The following is a 23,430-nucleotide window of genomic DNA, read 5'->3' on the forward strand; positions in this document are numbered from 1 at the left end:
CTCGCCCAAATGGTCGCCTGGAAAAAGCGACGAAGCACAATGGGGATCGATCGCGATTTTTTTGCCTGGGATTGTCGCCGAATTAGAATGAATTTATCCCACGAAATCTTTGTCTGGAGCGTGGCGATTTGCATTTCAGGTTCGTTGAAGCAAGAGATGCATGGAGACTCTGTTCGAAGCCATGAGCCGAGAGCGTGGCGTGGAATTCCATCCGCGTTGAGGACGGTGATTGCAAGAGCGGTGCAAGAGGCGAGGTCGTGGCCGATGATTCCACATCCATAATAGAGAAATTAAAGGTAACTTTTCGAATTTGAAAGAAATCCAAAACCTTTCTCTGCTATCGGAATGAAATGGCCTGGACAGATTGGTTTTGAGAGATTCAATTTGAGCTCAATGATATCACCTCCAGTGCAGGCGAGCCTTGTGATATTCTTCTCGATACGAGATTGGAGCGGGATGCCATAGATGTGAGTGCAGAGGTTGATAGAGGTAAAAGCACAGTCTATCCATTGTTCTGAACCAGGCCAAGGCTCGAGGAGAAGCATGCCTCCATTGAAGCACTGTGGGCCTTTCTCGACGAGGCGTGCACACTACTTGGGGTCGGAGAATTCGAAGCTGATGAAGAAGGCTCCGTCGAACTTGTCGAGAAGGTTCGAGCCCCAATTGGATTCCCCATCACCTGAGACAGGTGAGAATGATGATGATTAGTTTCAGGGTACCAATGCGCCGGGAAATGACTTTGCCTATTGCGGTCGCAGAGCGAGAGTGAGAGGCTATGTGAAGTCCTGCATCAGGGAGGATGTCGTCCCATTCTTCCTCGTCCATACGGAGCGAGGCAGTTTGGTTGACGAGAAGGTTGACACCGGCAAGAAAGTGGAGGCTAGGATTTGGATTATAATACATGTGATATACTGGAGGGTATAAAGAATTATTTCAAATAAAGTCTAATATATTATATTTATATAGATATCATTAACCAATCATACTTAATTTATCACTGATAAAAATATTAAAATTATGATGAATGTGAGGGATTTTACCCATGTTGTATTCTATATGAAGTCGGTAAAAATTGGTCCAATATAAATATATATATATATATATATATATGTATATATATATAAACATAACAAAATTATTATATAAGCGACGTTGATTATAAGTAAATAGCCATTCTTTTTATTTAACATGGCTAAAATTACGTAATAAACAAGTATGTACGGAATATTCGAATTGTTAGAGTGCAATGCTCTCCATTGGAGGGGCGCCGCCCGCGGTGATGGCTAGGTGGCTAGCCATTCGTTGAGTGTGTAAGATTTTTCACGGAGGAAAAGAGTTGCTGGTGGAGAGCTCGTGGTTGTTCTTGAGATCTCCTCATTTTAGCGCAAAAATGTTTATTTGGTTTTTGAATTAACATTCAAGGGAAGTTTGACATGGATTTCCCTTGGTTTTTCATTTCTTGTTGAGAAAATGGTGGAGTAAGGGGTATTTATAGAGATTTTTTAGTTGAGTTGAGTAGGAGAGTGATTTTTGTGGGGGGGCATGCGAGATTTTGGTGTTTTGGTTCTCTTGGACTACTGGGCGGGTAGAAAATGAATCTAGGTGAGCAGAATAACCCCTCCTAGTGGGAATGGACTTGGTTAAAAGCCCACTAGGTGAGAAGAGCATCCAAGCGAAGAGTAATGGGCCTGGGCACTAGGCCCACCCGGCTAGAAGAGCTCCTGGGCATGGAGGCGGGCATGTGGCCTTCACACGCGCGGAGAAGTTCCCGCAACTGGGCGGGCGCGTCGGGGAGGCAGGGTGAATGCATGGTAGACGCGTGCATGACGTTCTGGCAGAGGAGTGTGCTGGCGGATATGGGCTTTTAGGCCATGTTTTTTTGCTATGAAAATATGGCCTAACACCTATAATTAATGAAAAGTTGGCTATTTAGCAATTCACACATTTTTTTAATAGAAACACACCTTCTCATTAATCAGGTTCGCGATAAAGCACCCAAAACAACAAGAGAAATACAAGAAGGGTATTCTAAAATCCAACAAACATCTTTTTTAAAAGAAAAGGAATTTCGAGCTAATGTGTGGGCAGCAGTATTGCTCTCACAAGGAATAAAATTGCAAGAACCACCATTAGCATCGAGGAGGAGCCTTCGAATGTCTCTGATAATCGGAGCCACAGTCGCCGACGAAGAATAAGAGTTAATAGCCATAATGGCCCCCTGACAATCAGATTTCACCATATCTACGGTGACTCCGTGTGTGGGGGGAAAAAGGAGATCTTCGCATATTGCAAGGCACTCCGCCATCAAGGGGTCGTGTTGGCTAGGTGACGAGCTGCAACAAGGCCCAACAACCTCACCGAGCGTGTTATGGATAACACAACCTAATCCGGTCCCACTCCCATCGTTCGGGATGGAGGCATTGGTGTTTACGTTTAAACTTTCCTGATGGAGAAGGTTCCCAACGAGCCTTCTCCCTAACCTTTGTCCTCCTGGTGCTCTTGTCCAATCCCTTGGCAGATTTATCATCGTACAATCATTAACCATCCTGCATATCCCCATTCCCGTGAACGACGTCTTTCCGCGCTTTACAAATCAGAAAGCAGCAGTGACACATCATCTTTTTTTCCTATGTATAAAACGAAGACCATCGAGAGAACATCAAGTCAAGAGTGCACCCGAAATCAGATGGCTGAAGGCGGTCCCAGAACATGGTGGTTGCCACATCTTTCGTATTCGCGGGCATAGAAAAACGGCATGGAATGTGGTTTCTCGGGATCCATATATGCAACATACCTCTAGACAATTAATCCCACGTCGGCTAAACGAAGCAAAAGTATGGATCAAGTCGTGGAGGAAGCGCCAAGTAAATACGCGGACCTTTAGGGGGACTTTGAGGCTCCAGACCGAGTTCCAAAAGGCAGCTATCGTGAAAGAGGAATCTTCTTTAATGGCCTTTGCCGCTGCAAAACGATATCAAGATTTAACTGTGTACCTGCCTAACTCATGATGATGCCAGATAATTATGTCCGGCAAATGGGCGAGGCTGAGTGGGATTTTGAGAACATATGCCTGGGTGGGATTCTTAGAACATATGCCTGATCGACCTGCCATTAGATTTCAGTGACACGTTCGTTGTCCCATTGGCTTGTAGGGACTCAACTTTCATCTCCATGTGTGCATCAGACGACCTTGTGATAGGTTGGAAGGACGGGGTTCGAGGAATCCTAGGATCAATGAAGACCTTAACATTATGTCCGCCTCCGATAGACCTATAACATTCCTTGATGAGGAGCTCTCTACTCCATATAAAAGAGCGCCACAAGAACGAGCACGAGTTCTTCGCTTTGGCCTCAAGGAAATATCCCACCGAGAAATACTTGGCCTTTAGAACACGATCTGCGAGTGAATCAGGGTTATAGATAATACACAAACCCTACTTGGTGAACATAGCCTTATTAAAAGCCACGAGGTGTCTAAATCTGAGGCCCCCGTTGGATTTGGGTTCACATAGAAAGTCCCACGTCTGACAATGCATTTTGCTTCGATCCGGAGTTCCTCCCCACTAGAATCGAGCCATGAGACTTTCCATCTCGGCGCATAACATCGTCAGGAGCCGGAATATACTCATGGAATATGTAGGGAAGGCCAATGACATAGCCTTAATTGGAGTTTCACATCCGGCTTGTGAAAATAGCCAACTTTTCCACTGGGTAAGCTTTGACCATACTTTATCCCAAATTGATCGGAACACCTGTATATGGTTTCAGTGGATCATGTGCGGCAGACCAGGGTATCTTGCGTGATTTGTTGCAGCAGAGACAGTAGACTCCAAATGTAATATCTACTGCAGGACATCTGGGCTGAAGTCCATCGAGAATTTTTTAAAATTTATAATTTTACCAAAAGTTGCCGCATAGTCGTCGAGGACAACCTTTATAGCTGAGATGTCTCCATAGGTAGCTCGGCAGAATAATAATGAATCGTCTGTGAAGAACAAGTGGCTGATCTTAGGCCCACCTTGTCTACAAGCAAACCCCATCAGGTTTTCGTCCCGCACCGATTTGTTCAGAGATGCTGAAAAACCCTCCGGGCATATTAGGAACTAACAGGGCGATAATGAGTAGCCTTGTTGTAATCCACGTTGCGGAGTTACGAATCCCTTAATAGAGCCGTTCATGCAAAAAGAGTAAGTCGCAGTAGTGATGCAACCCATTACCAGCCTCCTCCATTTTTCGGGAATCCCATACCGATCAACATCACCTTGATGAAACCCCATTCAACCCGGTCGTAGTCTTTGTTCATGTCAAGCTTCAAGCTAACCCATCCCTTTCGAGCATTGCTTCGCTTCATCAAAGAGTGTAGAGTTTCGAGCGCCACAATAATGTTATCTGAGATAAGTCTTTCGGGGACAAACGCACTCTATGTTTGTGAAATGAATGGCTCAAGAAAAAAAAATTTAGATGATTAGCAAGTGTTTTAGCGAAAATATTGTAAATCGCATTACACAAGCTAATCGGCCAAAATTTATCCATCGTGGAAGGATTATTTTCCTTCGAAATAAGCACCATTGTGGTGTGGTTGTATTCACGAACTAAGGCTAATCCATTAATGAGGACAGAGAGGCAGACCTGGGAGACTTGATGTCTGACAACCACCCACATTTTCTGGAAAAAAGTCACAATGAAAGCCATTGGGACCTGGGGCTTTTTCAACGCCCATGCCAAAAACCACCTCTCTCACATGGTCCACTATGAAATCCTCCTCTATCGACACAAATTGGGTTGTAGAGAGACGGCCTTCAGTAGCTTGCACAAACGGCTGGATCTTCTCAGTTCTCGGGTTCGAGGATAAAAAGATCTCTTCGAAAAATATCGTTCAACCACCTGATGCACATGATGGTCTTTACATAGTTTTCCTTCTGAGTCCACCAGACCTCGAATGTTGTTTTTCTTCCGACGATTAGCCGCCTTGGCATGGAAAAATTTTGTGCTTGTAGCTCCGGCCTTTAACCATTCGACACGAGCTCTCTGCCTCCAATAATATTCTTCCACCGTTAGATGCGAGAGGGCTTTTTCATGTGGAACAGAAGCGTATGACATTCTCTGGCGATTTGTCCCTCTATTGAAGAGAATAAATGAGGTCATATGTTTCTTTAATTTTCTTTGGGATGTGACCATGTTTCTTCTTACTCCCTTTATGCAAAGACGAGCAACAATGCTCGAGACACGAGACTAAAGAATCAGGAATCCCAACATGGCTCCAAGAAATTTAGCTCTCCAAAATCGTGTCCATACACTCATCAACATTTAGCCACCATAGCTTGAGGAAGAAAGGTTGAGGTTGCAACACCCGAGGAACCGAGTTCGAATCGAGTAAGATCTGAATGACCCGATGATCAGAACCCACTAGGAACACGAGCCCCGGGGAAAGGCTTCGGAGAAGCCTTTGTAGTTTTAGGAACGCTTCAGGGTTCTTCAATTCCCGAGCGTTCCAAACCAGGCAACTCATTGGACCAGACGGGGCTGAGATTCAGCCTCCGCCGATCCGAGGGTGGAGATGAAAGCATCATCCATAGTACGCCTGAGTTTGTCTTTTTTTCCGTCCTCTGTTTTCATGTTACCTTTTTCTTGGAATTCGGTGGCTTAGATTAGCCCGCCGCCTTCGCGAGCCAACTTATTCCATTTAATCTTCTTTACTTTCCCATATCCATGTCTCGAGCCCACAGAAAAAGATGCCTTTGTGAGAGTGTCTCCAAGTAAAGAATCATCCATCAAAGGGGAAATGGGATAAGAGTTTACTGCATTTTGGCTCGTCCTCCATCATCTTGCACAACAAGGACCACCATTGATGCCATGGACAGACCGAGGGGGTCTGCAATCAGAGCTGGAGCTTTTGACATCTCATTTCGAGAGGCCTAGGTGGAAGAATGGAGAGTAGGTCTGGCATGGGTCCATCTGGGAAAGCTCGGAGGGGCTCGTTGTTCAGTCGACGAATTTGATTGAAAGGAACCCACCTTATTTTTTATTTAATGGAGCTCAAGTCGATCAATTGTGGGTTTCTGATTAAGCGCCCCGATTCTCGATCTGAGATCCTCGCTCAATACTAAAAGTTGATTACGATCAGAGGTCAAGTCCCATGGGAATTGAGGCACAACATTGGGCCTTTGGTTGCCAAGATTAGGCTCTCTGGTGGGTCTGGAGGCCACCACATTTTGAGTTTTCCTTGTTTATACATCAGCCATAGGTCGTCGCGTATCGGCTTGGCCGTGAAAACTTTCCCCAAGAGACTGAACCTGACCCATTCCTTCTCGTCGTGGATTCAGGCATCATCAAGATGGAAAGCTTCATTCTCTTTCGAGAGAGAGACATCCTGCAACTTTCCAATCATCTCATCCACAGTGAATCAGAAATGATTTGGCGGCGCCCACTCAGTGAAGATGGGATAAAGTCTCTTATTAGATTAGAAACGAACTAGAGAGAAAAAAAAATCAAAAAAATGAAAATGTTTGCAATTCACAAACTATATAAGCCAGTACGCAAATTTTAAAACCTTTACATATCCCTTGGTTTTTGCTACATTTTCGTCAAAATTTGAGGGGAATGTGAAGTTTAGTACTTATGTGACCTTATCTCTATAGGATTTTACACATGTTGTACACTAGAGGAATAAGAGTAAATGAATTTGATTAAGTTGTTATACACATATGGTAATGAATTTAGTTTATAAGTTGTTATACACATGGTAATGAATTTAACCAAATCTCCTTGCTCGTTGATATTTTGTAAATGTAATAGGTAACATTCCTCTTTCGCTATACAATATCTCAACACTCGAGGTTTTCAGTGTCCGGAATAACAAACTTGAAGGAACTCTTCCTCATGACATGGGAAACACTCTTCCAAACCTTCAACGAATTTATTTTGACACAAATAACTTCTCTGGAATTATTCCTGCCTCAATTTCCAATGCCTCAAACCTTCTATTCTTCCAAATTAGTTTTAACAACTTTTTTGGAAAAGTTCCTACCTTCAATGGCTCGCCAAATCTCCACTGGTTGATATTAGGTGGCAATAACTTGGGTCATGATGAGATAGGAGACTTGAACTCTTTATGCGATACCTTCAACAACACTCGCCTAAAAGACCTGGGTATCAGCGATAACAATTTTGGAGGAATGATCCCTGCAACTATTGGTAACGCAACGACACTTCAAACCTTGTTTTTTGGAGGAAATAAGATTACTGGGAATATTCCTGGTGAAATAGGAGATCTTGTAAGCTTGGAAATGTTAGAATTGGAAGGTAATCGTTTGACAGGTCACATACCAAGCACAATAGGAAAACTGCGAATGGTACATGCTATAAGGCTGGATGGCAATAAACTCTCCGGCAATATTCCGAGTTCTATGGGAAACTTAACTTTGCTAATTAAATTATATCTCGACGAGAACAGAATACAAGGAAGTATTCCAGAAAGTCTTGGAAAGTGTAAGAATTTGGAAGAATTAATCCTCTCTAGTAATAATCTAAGTGGTTTGATACCATCACAACTCGGAAGCATATCATCGTTGTCCATAGTGCTTGATCTATCAGACAATCAATTGTCCGGTTCAGTCCCCTCTGAGATTGGAAGATTAGTACATCTAGGAAAATTGGACGTTTCCAAAAATAATCTATCCGGTGAAATTCCAAAAGATCTTGGTAGCTGTTCAAGCTTAGAGGTCCTTAATTTGCAAGGGAACCAATTACGAGGCTCGATTCCAAAAGATCTGCAAAACTTGAAAGGAGTTCGAAGAATTGACCTTTCTCATAACAGCCTTTCTGGTGGAATTCCATCTTTTTTGGAGGAGTTTCAAGGCTTGGAGTATTTGAATCTGTCGTTTAATGAGCTGGAAGGTCCGGTACCAGTAGAAGGGGTCTTCAAAAACACGAGTAAATTCTCAGTCAATGAAAACACGAGGCTTTGCGGCGGCTTGCCACAACTGAAATTGCAGACTTGTGTCTTAACTACGCTCCACAAAAACCATAAACCATTAACAAAGAGAATTCTGATTGTCATCATTCTTTGTTGTGTTGTGGTGGGACTGAGTGTTGTATTGGCCCTTGTAATGCTTTTGTTTCTCAAAAGAAAAAGAACAAAGCCCGCATTGGAGCCATCCGTTGGAACTTCGCTGCCAAGGGTCTCCTACAGAGATCTCGTCGAAGCAACTCATAGTCTCTCTTCCTCGAATTTGATCGGTGTAGGCAGTTTTGGTTCTGTCTATAAAGGAATCTTGAGCCAAGAAGAAAACAAACTCGTCGCTGTAAAAGTCTTGAACCTTCATGTTTCGCGAGCTCTAAAAAGTTTCGTGGCCGAGTGCGAATCTTTGGGGAGTATCAGGCACAGAAATCTCGTCAAGCTTCTAACGGTGTGTTCGAGCAGTGACTTTCAAGGGAACGATTTCAAGGCTTTAATCTACGAATTTATGGAGAACGGTAATCTTGAGGAGTGGCTCCATTCTGGACACGCGGGGCAGCGTTTGAGTCTGATTCAGAGGATCAAAATCGCCATTGACGTGGCAACTGCTCTAGACTATTTGCATAACCATTGCTCTGAATCAATTGTACACTGCGACATAAAGCCGAGTAACATTCTGTTAGACGGAGATATGGTTGCTCATGTCGGTGATTTTGGATTGGCAAAACTTCTGAGAAATAGTATTTCCAACCAAAGCAGCTCCGTCGGGGTCATTAGAGGAACCGTCGGCTATGTCCCACCAGGTAATTCTTTTTATCAAAATTTGTTTTGATAACCATTTCATTTTTGCTACATGTTCAGTATTTATTATTTTATCAAACTGCCTTTAACAAAATTTGTCTATTAATTTTTTGTTGCATGTTCAGTTTAAGGAGATACTAAGAAGAAGAAGAAAAAATAGATTAATGATTTTTTTGATAGATCCAACAGTACTTTACTTCAATCTGTAATATTTTTCGAAATTGATAAAAAAAAAAAAAAAATTATTTTCACCGTGAAATTTAATACTACTAAAATAGCACTTCCAAGCTAAGAAATTGATCTTTTTCACATGTGTATTATTTAGAGGCCACGAGGGGAGTAACTCGCGATCTTATATAGACTTAGTTCTAAAACCTTTTAAATCTTATTTTATTTGTTTTCACAATGTGAGATTCTTATGTAACTCGCGAACATATAGACCTTATTAAGTCTTAATTTCTTTTAATGATGTGAAATCTTTATTTAACTGTCATTTCATTTACAACAGAGTACGCCACTGGAAGTAAGGTGTCGAAATGGGGGGATATATACAGCTTCGGAGTCCTTTTGTTGGAAATGTTTACAGCAAAAAGACCCACTGACATTATGTTCAAAGATGACTTTGACTTGAACAAATTCGCTTCTGCGGAAATCCCTGATCGCATTACCGCAATTTTGGACCCTGTGATATTTGAGGAGGAGCAAAATCAGGAGGAGATAGTTTTCAAGTCCTCTGTAATTTCGATATTCGAAATAGGCGTCGCGTGTTCTTCAAAACGCCCTCAAGATCGGAGGAACATCAGCGATGTTGTTGCTGAGTTGCACAAAATACACGATTTACTGGCGCGTAGAGCGATCCGGAACCGTGTCTACAACGCATAAGGATACGAAGGTATATTTATTTTATTATATTTTTACCAAATAGTCAACATTAAGGTAATTAAACAGCAACAGATTGAAGGCTTCAAAGTTTCATTCTTTATTTTTAATAAAGTGAGTAATAAAGTTTAATGAAAAAGACTATTGATATTCGCAAATGTGTGTTTTTCATAAAATTTGGACACATGTTTTGCGAGATTGAAGCGATGCCGTTCAATCACGGAGTTCTTACTTATTGCTATTGCTAAGTTTATTTCTTGTATTCATTTTTCTAAGCAGAATGACACCGAACCATGTCTACAACGCATAAGGATCCGAAGGTATGTTATTTTATTTATTTTTACGAAATAGTCGTTGTTAAGGTTATCAAACAGCAACACATCAAAGCTTCTTCATTTATTTTTAATAAGGTGAATAATGGAGTTGAATGAAAAAGAATGTTGATATTTGCAAATGTGTGCTTTTCAGAAAACTGGGAGAAGTATTTTGCAAGATTGAAGCTATGTCATTCAATCATGGAGTTCATACTTATTGTTATTTGCGAAGTTTATTTTCTTTTCTTCACTTTTTTCTCTGGATATTCAGGCATGATTGATGTAATTTTTCCGTTTTCTCTGCTTTTTTTTTATCTTTATGTTTTGTCAAACTATTTAATGTTTGATTACAAACAAGCTTGCCATACTTTCTGTATTTTCAATTTGGATACATATTAGGTAATACCTTTTATGTATGTTCTAAAATAAATGAATAAATCCGTGTGTTCCATGTTGGTACAGCGAAACTAGAAATTACATTAATATTTTCCCCAAATATTTGAAGAGGCGAGAATTCACACAAATTAGCCGCAGCAAACTTCGGCTTTGGAAAAAATAGCCAAAGTTTGGCTTTTTATTTTACTTATTTGGCTGTTATGATATTTTACTTATCCGTCCTTGTTACTTATGATTGTGTCTTTGTTGACTCTTTAAAATCAATCCTATAAATATAGAAACTTATGTTAAATTGATCTTTACCTAATTAATTCATTGCATTTGTGATTCCTCTGGTTGTGATTTTTCTTCTCCGTCTTTCTTCGTTCAACGTCCTCTGTGTTTTATTCTAATTCGTTTAATGATTTCATCCTTGTTTAAAGGTTCCATCCTGCATGTTTTATTATCGGTACGTTCTTACAGTTTTATTTGGTTTATAATTAGCACATTCACGCCTTTAGAAACGAAGATAAGAATCTCATATCTGAAGGTAAATTATATGTCATTTTCCTTAAGCGATACAGGTATATTTTTGTTATCCTAAACCCTTATTCATTTTCGTTTATTTAGAAATTTGTTTGCCTTTTTTATATACAAACTCACTGATTATTCCGTGACAATCTGTTTTTCAATCAAATAAATCATATAAAATCTGTTTATTTAATTATAATCTATTCTTAATATTATATAAACCATCTAACCCATTTTGCTATAAATGTTTATATGTGTACCAATTTTTTACTGTTATAAACCCTATTCCAGCTATTTATTTTGTTATATGAGCTTTTAATATTTACCGATTTCTTGACATTTTATTTTTATAACATAAAACGCGTAACCACTAAATTATTTTGCCATATAAACAGTAATTAATTGGGTTTTTCATTTATCGTGAGATCCGAATTTCGGTCTCTTTTTCAACCCATCATAATAACATCAGGATATTTACATAAACAAAAAGATATATAGTTGGATATACCACAAACCTAATCGAAATTTCATCTTCTCCATACGACACGAGTAAAAACAAATCTAATCGAAATTATATATTCTATTACACTAGGATAAATTCGGTCATTAACTTCGTACGAGCATTGGATGTGACTAGTCACATCCAAAAGCCGCATCTACTAGAGCATTGGATGCGACTAGTCGCATCCTAAAGAGTCGTCAAGAGTCACCAAAACTTCGATCATTAAAGTTAGATTATTGAGCATTAGATGCGACTAGTTGCACAGAATAAGAGACCTTAAGTTTTGGATGTGACTTAGTCGCATCCAATACTCAAAATTTAAAGCGGGATATAATTATCCTTTTTTTTTTGTTTTCGTTCAATTAATGACATGAGATTTTTTCTCCAATTAATTTTTAAGACCTTCGGATGCGACAAGTCGTATCCATATGACTTTGAGATGCGACTTGTCGCATCGCAAAGCATCATTAGATGCGACTTTGTCGCATCCAATTTCTAGGTTAATTCTATTTAAAATCATCTTTTTCCTTGGCTCTTCCTCATTCCAAACCAGACTAAAAATCTCTGCCCGCCCAATCTCTAATCTTCACTCTTGAAATCTCCGACGAAGCTCAGACCACAACTCCTCGTCTCAGACTCCTTCCCGGCCCTCCTCCTCATCCCCACGAGCCTCTTCTTCGGCCTCGCCGCCGCCTTCTTCTTCCTTGCTGATTCCGGCGACTCTGGCGGGTCGGCTTCGGCTCTCTCAATCTCAGGTACTCTCTCTTTCTCTCTCTCTCTTAATCCCTCTGTCTCTCGATTCCTAACTCTCTCTCCCTCTCCGAACCACAGCTCTCTCGATCTCCATATTTATTTAGTAAATATTAATTCAAAAGGAAAGAGTACCCCTTAAATAACGATTTTCGCCAATAGTCTTTCTCGCACAAGGGGCGGGAATTCTCTTTCATTACAAAAACCAAAATAGAAAATATTCATAGCCCATTGACCAAGCATCAACATTAATCTTGATTACGCTAGTCATCAACATTGATCCTATGGAGATCTCGTCCAACCAACTGATAGTTTCTCCTCATGGCTGCAACAAACCCGATAGCTTGCATCAAACTCCACATGGGAGTGGCCAGGGCCACCCCCAAATTGTGAAAACTATTCTATAAATACTTCTTTTTAATATGGTTATTTATTAAATGCCTAAACCTTTATAAAACGTCTACAAATACCTCATTTGGTTTATAAAATATCATATCTACCTATATTATATAAGTATAATAAGCTTTTTTGTTGCCAATTAGCTTTAACGATTTAAACCAGTTAAGAAACACATCCAATACAATTCTTGTAGTAGTGTATGTGAATAATAATAATAATCATACGCTTACGTCATGTGAGAGATTTTTACAGTAAGGAAATCTCCCATAACCAGAGATTTCTACGTCAAGGAAATCTCCCATCACCCACGAGACCAAAAAAACCATCTAATCCTAAACCTCCACAACCAAAGAAAAAAAAATCACGTTCCGAAATGTAGAAATATTTCATGGAGATCAATGATGACGATACCCAAAGTGGTCAATGCAATAAATGTGAGAAGATCATTAACGCCGACAATAGTATTCAAGGGACTTCCTCGCTACACCACCAATACAAGATGTGCATGAAGGCGGGATCTTCATCATCTCAGGTACTTACACATGATCCCAAAGAATTTAAAAAAGAACTTGTTAAATACATAATTTATGTCGACCAATCATTTTCACATGTAGAAAGTATAGATTTTGGTAGATTTGTACATTATTTAGTTCTTGGCATTCAAATGATTTCTAGAGGTATTGTGCGTAGGGAAATTATTAAAAAAATTCACATAGACAAAGAGACTTAAAGCTTGCTTCACGTGTTTAGGTTTAATGTAGCGCTGAAGTCTGATATTTGGCCGTGAAATACAAAAATAGACTACATGAGTGTTGTAGTTCATAACATAGATGAGTCTTGGAACTTAAACAAGCGGTTCATAGCCTTTAAGAGAATTGATCACACCGTAAATGTCATCTTAGGAATCCTTCTAGAAGTTATAGATGACTGAAACATACGTAAGAGAATCACTTCTGTAACCCTTAACAATGCTACAAACAACGAAGCCATGGTCAGAGCTTTACGACTTAGAATACCTAGTCAAGAATCTCTTTTAGACCAAAGATGTGCTGCTCATATCATTAACCTTATAGTGAAGACCGGGTTTGTACATTTCGAGTAATGTATTACTAAGATTAGAGAAGCCATATATAGTTTGGAATGTGGCATTTTTTATAAGGTGGAAGTTCGTATCCAAGATCGTCACCACATCCTAACACCTCTCGAGAGATATCTGAACACGACAAGATCACGCTATACGACTCTCAACAATTCGCCTCCATGAAGACAACGTCAACTTGCTTGCATGGTGGAGGCAACTTGAAAACATGTTTCTAATAATGTCCAAGGTGGTCTGAGATATATATTCGATCTAGGTCTCAACGGTTTCATCTGAAGCCGCATTTATTAGCTCAAGTCACATCATTGACGATCGAAAGCAGAACTTGAAATCCCAAATGGTCGAGGCATTGACCGCTCAAGAAACATTTGTGAACAATAATCTTGTTGATAATTTTGATGTAAACTTCCAAAACATGACTATTCATGAGTAGAATTGTAATGTTTTACCTTAAAATGACTATTCATGAGTAGAATTGTAATGTTTTACCTTTTTTTAAAAGTGGTTCATAAAGATGCAATTCAGTTTACATATTAGCCCCTTCTTTTAAAATTTGAACATTTTATTCCCTTTCATTTCTCATTTAAAATTGATTTTTTTTTATTTTATTAATATAACAAAAATTATCGGAAATACATATTTTCATTAAGCTTAACGTTAATACACTTACCGTAAATCATCGGAAGCCTTGTTTATGCTTGATGGTAGTACCAATTCCGTTAGGCAACAGAAGGCTCAATGGTAACGATACTAGCGTTTAGTACTGGTTTAGTACTGATACCCAGGCTGACTCTCATCAAGATCTCTCTCACTCTCTCTTATCACACTCTCGGTCTCGCTCTCTTTTTCTTACATTCACATTCTCGGTCCCATTCTCTTTCTCTTACAACTCTAGTTCTCACTCTCTCTTTCTCTCTTAACCTTGTGTTTTTGAAAAACTTAAAGAAACAAAACAATACTGATGGTACTTTAGCTAGTTATGAGTAATTATTTAATTTAAGATTTAAATTATCATTAGTCATTCATTCGAATTAATTTTAAAGTCTATATGTTATTATGAGAATGTTTCCTTTAAATCTTAGTTTGTTCGAAGGTTTAAGGACATATATGTCAACAAATGAAAAAAATAGCGCTTTAAGTGTAACATTTTCAAAATTGATTCTATTTTATATATTTACAAAGTAGTGTTTTCTACAAATGGTAAACATTATTTTTCTTATAATTAAAATTGTAAATGTGAAATTTGTTGTCACTAGCCCATTTTACACTTCTTATTAGGGGAATATCCCAAGTTTCATTTAATTAAAGAAATAGCTCATTTTTTCTAAGCAGACAATTATACCATTCACGAATCAGTTAATTAATTAACAGACTGAATTGAGTTAGGTTAATTAATTAACTGAATGTTTGGATTGAAAATTCACAAAAAAATTTATAAAAATCAGAACGTAAGTCAATTCTTATTCAAAGCATTCAATTAATTAACATAATTCCTAATTCAGTCAGTTAGTAAATTAACTTTACTCACAAAAAAATCAGAACCTAAGCTAATTCTTAATTCAACAAATCAGTAAATTAATTAACCTAACTCAATTCAGTCAGTTAATTAATTAACTGATTCGCGAATTAGCACTGAATCAACAAAATAGCTCAACAATTCGAGACCAAACCAAGTTCTATATCACTTTATTTCAGACATCAAGCTTATAATATGTAAATCCCCAATTATTCTCAATCTGAAACCATAATTCCAAATCTCTTATCTTGATCGAGATGTATCTTCATTTCGTCCTCGTTGCTCTTCTTACTCAGTCGAAGCTTGGTGAAGGAAGGAGCTCGGAATCGCCGGCGTCGGAGGCCGGTCACGTCGTGCAGAGGAGCTCGCCGGAACTCGCGCTGGGCTCGCGTCAGGTGAGCGCTAGAATAGAGAGAGAGAGAGAGAGAGAGAGAGGACCCTCGTCCATCGCCGCATACTGCTCGACGCCACCGCCAGAGGACGACGAAGTCCCGACGGAGATCGAGGAAGGCGACGCCGCGGAAATGACGATCGTCGGAGCAGCGCCGGCTATTGTGGCGGAAGAGAACTCGATGTTGTTGAAATCCTAAAAATTGAGGTTCAATCCCAAGGCTTGGTGAGTTTAGGTTAGGCGTGAGTATAGAAGGGTAATTTAGGTAGTTTAAGTTAATTGAACTATTCCCTTAATTTAGAAGAACTTTGGCTATTCTCCTAATATTAATGGGCTAATTGGGCTAGTATACAAAATAACCCATTGTAAATAGCAAATAAAGTTAAATAGAGATCAAAATAAAAAATAGAAAATAAAATAAAATAGTAAACATCAATAAACTTCTTCATATTTTAGATCATTGATGTTTTTATTTCGTATCTATAAACATCAAAATTAGCAGATTTCACTTATATGATTCATATGACCTAAAATACAAGGGTTTTTTTTTTTTTTTGGCATTTTTTGAGTGATTTATGAGAATGATAAGTACATCATGGTTTTAATAACAGAAAGTTAATAATTATTTGCATTATTATTGAAATGCATTAAGTTTTAGAATTAATTGCATAAATACCCCCTGTATTATAGCCCTTGTAACATCGTGCCCCTCGTAATATAAAAACTCGATTTTTGCCCCTCAATATTATGGTTTGTGTCATTATAGTCTAATTTGAAGTCAAACCTCAGTAACATAATCACGTTTTGACCACGTGCGACACAAAATAATTGAAATTACGTTATGACCCTTGAGTCACAATATATATTTAATATTCAATAATAAAAAAATAAACAATTTCTTTCTTTCTCTCTCCTCAACCATCTTCTTCTTCGGAATATTTCTCTCCTCTGTTTCGCCGAAGACTCTAAGAGTCTCTTTCGACTATCCCGTTGCTCGCATAAATACAGAACATCGTTTCGCAGAGCTTTCCGGCGAGATCTGGATCTTGTTTCTGGTCCTCGACGATCAGTTCCACGATTTCCGATGGCGGAGACCTCTGAACTTCGTCGATCGCTACGTTGTTGAGAACTGAATTAACCTGGTTGAACATCCGAGCGGAGAACAGAGCTCCGGCGAGAGCCAGCTGAGATCGGAGGTCGAGTTTCTCGGTGGCGTTTGCTCCGAGGAAGTTGAAGAACTCCAGGCGGCGGAGAATCGGAACCTTAGGGTTCGAGAGCACAATGTTCGTGACGCCATTGTTGAGCTCCGAGAAGTTTGACTCCCGAGGCTTTTAAACTTCAAAGCAATGAATGGTGGTGGACTGGTGGTGTTGTAACGAAGAGGAAGATTGTTGAGGAGAGAGAAAGAAAGAAATTGTTTATTTTTTTATTATTGAATATTAAATATGTATTGTGACTCAAGGGTCATAAGGTAATTTCAATTATTTTGTGTCGCACGTGGTCAAAACGTGATTATGTAACTGAGGTTTGACTTCAAATTAGACTATAATGACACAAACCATAATATTGAGGGGCAACAATCGAGTTTTTATATTACGAGGGGCACGATGTTACAAGAGCTATAATACAGGGGGTATTTATGCAATTAATTCTAAGTTTTATGCAGCAACGTCAGGTATAACTCTTGTACCTAAATAAACCACATGAAAAAACCACATCTTACAAAATATAAAACGTGTCAGACTTTTCAATCAAATAGTTAAACGACATATTTGATAATTTTTTTGTATTGTCTTTATACGGATTTAATCTTTTAATTTAAATTATCATACTAAATTATTAAGAAACGGCGCAATATAATAGCAGTGGGTTAAATTTATGGCCCCACAGATCTATAACTGTTTGTATGGACTGTGGACTGCAGAACTAGTGGTTTGATTGACCCAAAACTGTGTGCGTTTACACTGTACACAGTCACCGCTCGATCCTTTCAATTATCTCATTTCGATTTTTGTACTTTAATCAATTTTACAATTTTTTCTTCATGTTTTTTCGTATGTACTTTTGATTGTTTTATATTCATACTTCAATTCAGTTTTTCTCTATTTTACGGTATTTTAAATTACAGAATCGTTATGTGGCGTCGTTTTCATTTGCTTTAGTCGAATTAAGTACATATGATATCAACCAGTGTATAATATTCGGATATTAACCACTATAATGTATGATTTTTTTTTTTTAGTATATATCTTTGTTGAGATATTTCAAGAACTTTTGAATTTTATAATACCAAGAGATAAATTTTTACCACCTTCTGTCCTGCTATTTTATATTTGCCTATTCTGCTAATTGTTACTTTATAAACAATTTATGGCTACTTGCTAAATATAACAAAAGATTGACTATTTTGCTAATCCTATGTTTTAATTTAACTATCTAGCTAGGGTAATTACTTAGTTTAAAAGAAATAGCATCAAACTTTGGTGAAAAATAATTCACCAGGTGCGGATTATAAAAATATTTAAAATAAAAAAATATATATATAAAAAAACAAAAAATATTTGGGCCGCCCTTTAAGACCAGCGAGAGTGTCGACCATTTCCCAAAAAATAAAAAATTCAAAAGTTCCAAAAATGTACCAAAAAACAAAGAGCAAATGGACGACTTACAATGCAAATAAACTCCATCTAGTAGACTAATATCATCATCATTTACGTTCAAATTTCACTTACAAAACATGTATCTTCACTTGACACTCGCTTTGAGCCTCTTAATGCTGTTTTGTGCGGTGGTTTCGGGTGAGTCTTCGGACAAACTCTGGCTGTTGGATTTCAAGGCCAAAATAGACGAGGACGGTCCGATGGGTTTGCTTCGAGAGTGGAACGAGTCCACACAGTACTGCTCGTGGCCCGGCGTCACATGCGATCGCCGCCACCGCGACCGAGTCACGAAGCTGAATGTCACGGACTGGGGGCTGAAGGGCCAGCTGTCCCCGAGCATTGGGAATCTGAGCTTCCTCAGAGAGTTGAGACTCCACAACAACAGTTTTGGCGGAGAAATCCCTCAGCAAATCGGTCGACTGTTCAGGCTGAGACTCGTGAGCTTTTGGCGGAACAGCTTCGTCGGCGAAATACCAACCAATATATCTCGATGCTCGAGCCTCCGGGTGATTGAAATGGGCTTCAATAATCTCACCGGAAGAATTCCGGCGGAGGTGGGCTCGTTGTCGGAGCTTTGGTATCTGAACCTCGGATTCAACAATCTGGTCGGAGAAATCCCGTCATCCCTCGGGAATCTCTCTCGCCTCGTCACAATATTTCTCTCGACGAACACTTTGAGCGGAACCATTCCTGCCAGCATCGGCGGTTTGAAAAACTTGAGGCGATTTGATATTTCGTACAACTATGTAAAAGGTACACTTGCATCGTTTTATTTTTTTATTTTTTTTTTAAGAATTAAAGTGCATTTAGACAACAACTAGAAACTAATTGATGTTCAAATCAGTAGAAGATAACGAATGGGCTACATTATACTTAAACATAAAGAATGGGGTCTCTAGCCAAATTGAAATTGTTGATTTTTTAAGATAGAAAACATTGGATAGTATTACAATATAGCCATTAACCGATATATTCCTTATGCTTCTTTATTGTCTCTTTATTTTCTTTCCTTAATTCGACGTCCACGTAAAAACTTGACCACTCAACCTCTTAGTTTTCTTTCCGTAATTCATGATGCACATAAATATTTGTAATTTTTTGTTTTAAAAAGCCATAATTTATACCACAAGTTGTTAAAAGTTTGATATACACAGGATACTGCATTTAATCAAGTTTCGTTGATATCTTTAGGCAACATTCCACTTTCGCTCTACAATCTCTCGAGACTCGAGGATTTCAGTGTCAGCAAAAACAAACTTGAAGGAACACTTCCTCGTGACTTGGGAAACACTCTTCCAAACCTTCAAGAATTTTATATTTTCGCAAATAACTTTTCTGGAATCATTCCGGCCACATTATCCAATGCCTCAAAGCTTATCCACTTCGTTATTTCATCAAACAAGTTCTTCGGCAAAGTTCCTAGCTTCAGTGGTACCCCACATCTCCAGGAGTTTGCTTTAGACACCAATGACTTGGGTTACACCAAGATAGGAGACTTAAACTTTTTATGCGATACCATCAACAAAACTAGCTTAGAAATACTGAGTATTAGCAATAACAATTTTGGAGGAACGATCCCCTCGTGTGTTGTTAATGCCACGAGCATTCGAGGCTTGGTGTTTGGAGGAAATCAGATTACTGGTAATATTCCGAGCTGGATAGGAGATCTTGTAAACTTGGAGGTGTTGGGATTGGAAATCAATCATTTGACCGGTCACATACCGAGCACAATAGGAAAACTGCGAGTGGTAAATATGATATTAATGTTCGACAATAAACTCTCAGGCAATATTCCAACTACTATGGGAAACTTGACATTGTTAAGTAAATTAGATCTGTCTGAGAATAGCTTACAAGGAAGTATCCCGAAAAGCCTTGGAGGGTGTAAAAATTTGCAATATTTTAATCTCCAGAGAAATAAACTAACAGGTTTGGTACCATCAGAACTCGTGAGCTTATCATCTCTGTCCATAAGGCTAGATCTATCATTTAACCAATTGTCTGGTGAGATTCCCTCTGAGATCGGAAGATTGGTACATCTCGGAGCTTTGGACGTTTCCGAAAACAAGCTCTCCGGTAAGATTCCAAAAGGTCTTGGTAGTTGTTCAAGCATGGAGTACCTTAACTTTAGCGGAAACTTCCTAAGTGGCTCAATTCCAGAAGATCTGCGTAATTTGAAAGGAGTTCAAGCAATTGACCTTTCTCGTAACAACCTATCCGATCGAATACCGGCTTATTTAGCAGAGTTTCAAGGGTTGGAATTTTTGGATCTCTCGTTTAATGATCTAGAAGGCAAGGTGCCAGTACAAGGGGTCTTCAAAAACACGAGTGAATTCTCAGTTGATGGAAACGTGAGGCTTTGTGGAGGCTTGCCTGAGCTGAAATTGCAGACTTGTGTTGCAACAACCCTCCACAAAAATCATAAATTATCTCCAAAGACAATTTTGATAGTCATTATAATTTGCTGTGTGGTGGTGGGACTGAGTGTTGTACTGACCATTGTAATGCTTGTGTTTCACAAACGGAAAAGAACAAAGCCCGCTTTGGAGGTATCCGTTGGAACTTCACTGTGTAGGATTTCCTATGGAGATATCGTCCAAGCAACTGATCGTTTCTCTTCCTCAAATTTGATCGGCGTAGGCGGTTTCGGCTCTGTCTACAAGGGAATATTGAGTCAAGATGATAACAAAGTCGTCGCTGTAAAAGTGTTGAACCTTCACGTGTCACGAGCTTTGAAAAGTTTCATGGCCGAGTGCGAATCTTTGGGGACTGTCAGGCATAGAAATCTTGTCAAGCTTCTAACGGTGTGTTCAAGCGTTGACTTTCAAGGGAATGATTTCAAGGCTTTAATCTACGAGTTTATGGAGAACGGGAATCTCGAGGAGTGGCTCCATTCTGGACGTGCGGGGCAGAGTTTGAGTCTGATTCAGAGGATCAAAGTCGCCATTGACGTGGCAACTGCTCTAGACTATTTGCATAACCATTGCTTCGAATCAATCATACACTGCGACATAAAGCCGAGTAACGTTCTGTTAGACAGCGATATGGTTGCTCGTGTCGGTGATTTTGGATTGGCAAAGCTTATGAGAAGTTGTATTTCAAACCAAAGCAGCTCTGTCGGGGTAATTAGAGGAACCGTTGGCTATGTCCCACCAGGTAATTCTTTTATTAAAGCTTGTTTTAATAACAATTTATTTTTTCGATTTATCAAATGTAATGAGACATTATCCTAAAACCAATACCTGTAAAAGTAAGAAGGAAAATAATATTTTAGTGGCTTTTTAAGTAGATCTGAGGGAACTTCATATGTACAGAATTCAATTGCTATAAACGGCACTGTAGTGTTTTCACTACTGAAATTCATATAACAAAAAAAGTTGCCTTGTTTTCACATTTTTAATTTAATACTGCTTAAAATGGTACTGGAAGTGAGGTGTTGATCTTATAAACCCTGTTAAATCTTATTTTAGTTTTTTTAACTGCCATTTAATGTACTGTAGAGTATGCCACAAGAAGCGAGGTGTCGAAATGGGGAGACATATACAGCTTTGGAGTCCTTTTGTTGGAATTGTTTACTGCAAAGAGACCAACTGATGTTATGTTCAAAGATGACTTCGACTTGAACAAATTCGCTTCCGCGGGAATCCCTGATCGCATCACCGCGATATTGGACCCTGTGATATTTGAGGAAGAGCAAGATGAGGAGGATATAGTGTTCAAGTCTTCTGTGATTTCGGTATTCGAAATAGGAGTCGCATGTTCTTCAAAACGCCCCGAAGAGCGGAGGAACATTAGTGATGTTGTTTCTGAATTGCACAAAATACACGACTCACTTGCGCGCAGAACGATCCGGAATCGCGTCTGCATAAGGATCTGAAGGTATTTTCAATTTTTTTTCATTGCTATACCAATTAGTCGTTGGTAGTCTAATTAAACAGAAACACATCAAAGCTTTTTTTAAAAAAAATTTAAATAAAGTTGGTAATGAAGTTGAATGAAAAAAAAAAGACTCGTGATATTTGCAAATGGTATACTTTTCAGAAATCTGGAACCAATATTTTGCGAGATCGAAGCGTTGTCGTTCAGTCATGGAGTTCATACTTGGTTTCCTAGTTTATTTCCTAATCAGACATGCTAGAGTGTTATTGATGTTCTGTCAAAACTATCGTAATGCTCCATTGTAATCAAACAAGCTTGCCCTATTTTCATCCTTTAGAATGGTGTCGTTGAGTGAGAAGCCATGTGCTCCCTGAAATCATTTTAGAAAGTGTTTTGCCTTGGAATTGCTTATATTTTTACAATTTATTGCTCTCAGTTATTAATATATTTTCATTGCAAATGTTACTTTTCATGTCTCTCTTCTCCTTAGAACAATGATAATTTTGAGAAATCATTTTTTTTAAACAATAACTACTTGTATTTATGAAGGCATAAGCCATAATTACACAAAAAGGAGAGTCGAGAAGAGCTTAGCCGCTGGATCCAATGCCAATCCAGCACGCGAACCCAAAAGAGCAAGGCTGACTCGAAACTCGAAACAAAAACAGCATAGGCCTATACACAGGGGAAATCACTAAAAAACAGAAAGTACAAAAATTCGGAATCAAAAGAAAGGCAATGCCCTATCCGGATACCCTATTATAATGTGCTAACCCAATCTCGTTGAAGGTCCGCCAAAGCCTCCCGTAGTCCTTCTGAATCCCATTCAACGTCTTCGAAAATGCACTTGTTCCTATGCAGCCAATTAGTATAAAGCCCTGCTATCACTCCCGTCTTGACAATCTCCTTCCGCTTCGCGTTTTTTTTTTTTTGAGCTTCGGAGCAAATGAAGAGCAAAACAGTATGCGAGAAGAACAACCGAGAGAGAAATACCTTGTTTTTTTTCCCCGAGAAACCAACTCCACAAACTCGAGGCACAAATGTTGAATATCCTAGTTTGCTCTTCGACACACAGCACAAAAATTCGGAGATAACGTGATGTGTGGATTCTGTTTTTGTATTAATTCCACGGTAATTGATCAAAGGGATATCTGAACTTTTTTCGAGGCAGCAGACTCCATATGGCTTAAAAAAATGGAACGGTGGGGGCTGAGGCCGCGGGATCGAGTTCGGCGGTCATTGTTTTAACTAAAAAAGCTTCCAAATCGTCGATCCATAGAGAGATACCGAGTCCAAAGCTCATAAAAGCGATGCATATTCAAATGCCTCTCGGGAAGTGAAAATCCCAGCCTGCCGTGACCGCTTCTTCGTGGGCTA

General features: G+C 39.0%; 2 protein-coding genes across 2 annotated transcripts; both read left to right on the top strand.

Annotated features, from left to right (window-relative positions):
- The first annotated feature begins 7,867 nt into the window (after nt 1-7,867).
- LOC149383745 (putative LRR receptor-like serine/threonine-protein kinase At3g47570) lies at nt 7,868-10,245 on the top strand. The gene is made up of 4 exons (XM_089628648.1): nt 7,868-8,760; nt 9,267-9,650; nt 9,917-9,957; nt 10,106-10,245. Exons 1-2 carry the CDS (start codon nt 8,109-8,111, stop codon nt 9,638-9,640), a joined length of 1,026 nt encoding a protein of 341 aa, XP_089484774.1. The 5' UTR covers nt 7,868-8,108; the 3' UTR covers nt 9,641-9,650; nt 9,917-9,957; nt 10,106-10,245.
- Nucleotides 10,246-18,251: 8,006 nt separating this feature from the next.
- Nucleotides 18,252-22,638, top strand: LOC149383746 (uncharacterized). The gene is made up of 4 exons (XM_089627905.1): nt 18,252-18,927; nt 19,366-21,330; nt 21,675-22,053; nt 22,216-22,638. Exons 1-3 carry the CDS (start codon nt 18,252-18,254, stop codon nt 22,049-22,051), a joined length of 3,018 nt encoding a protein of 1,005 aa, XP_089484031.1. The 3' UTR covers nt 22,052-22,053; nt 22,216-22,638.
- The last annotated feature ends 792 nt before the right edge of the window (nt 22,639-23,430 follow it).

Source organism: Urtica dioica, chromosome 10, assembly GCF_054948205.1.
Source record: "Urtica dioica subsp. dioica isolate 48M chromosome 10, U.dioica_male_clone48M_v1_H2, whole genome shotgun sequence".
In the NCBI taxonomy this organism is placed as follows: Eukaryota; Viridiplantae; Streptophyta; class Magnoliopsida; order Rosales; family Urticaceae; genus Urtica; species Urtica dioica.

Bases quoted from the DNA above. Each gene is read 5' to 3' on its own strand.
- LOC149383746 (XM_089627905.1), top strand. From the start codon at position 18,252: ATGTATCTTCACTTGACACTCGCTTTGAGCCTCTTAATGCTGTTTTGT. The intron at 18,928-19,365 runs GTACACTTGCAT...TGATATCTTTAG, and splicing joins TTCGTACAACTATGTAAAAG to GCAACATTCCACTTTCGCTC. The intron at 21,331-21,674 runs GTAATTCTTTTA...AATGTACTGTAG, and splicing joins CGTTGGCTATGTCCCACCAG to AGTATGCCACAAGAAGCGAG.
- LOC149383745 (XM_089628648.1), top strand. From the start codon at position 8,109: ATGCTTTTGTTTCTCAAAAGAAAAAGAACAAAGCCCGCATTGGAGCCA. The intron at 8,761-9,266 runs GTAATTCTTTTT...CATTTACAACAG, and splicing joins CGTCGGCTATGTCCCACCAG to AGTACGCCACTGGAAGTAAG.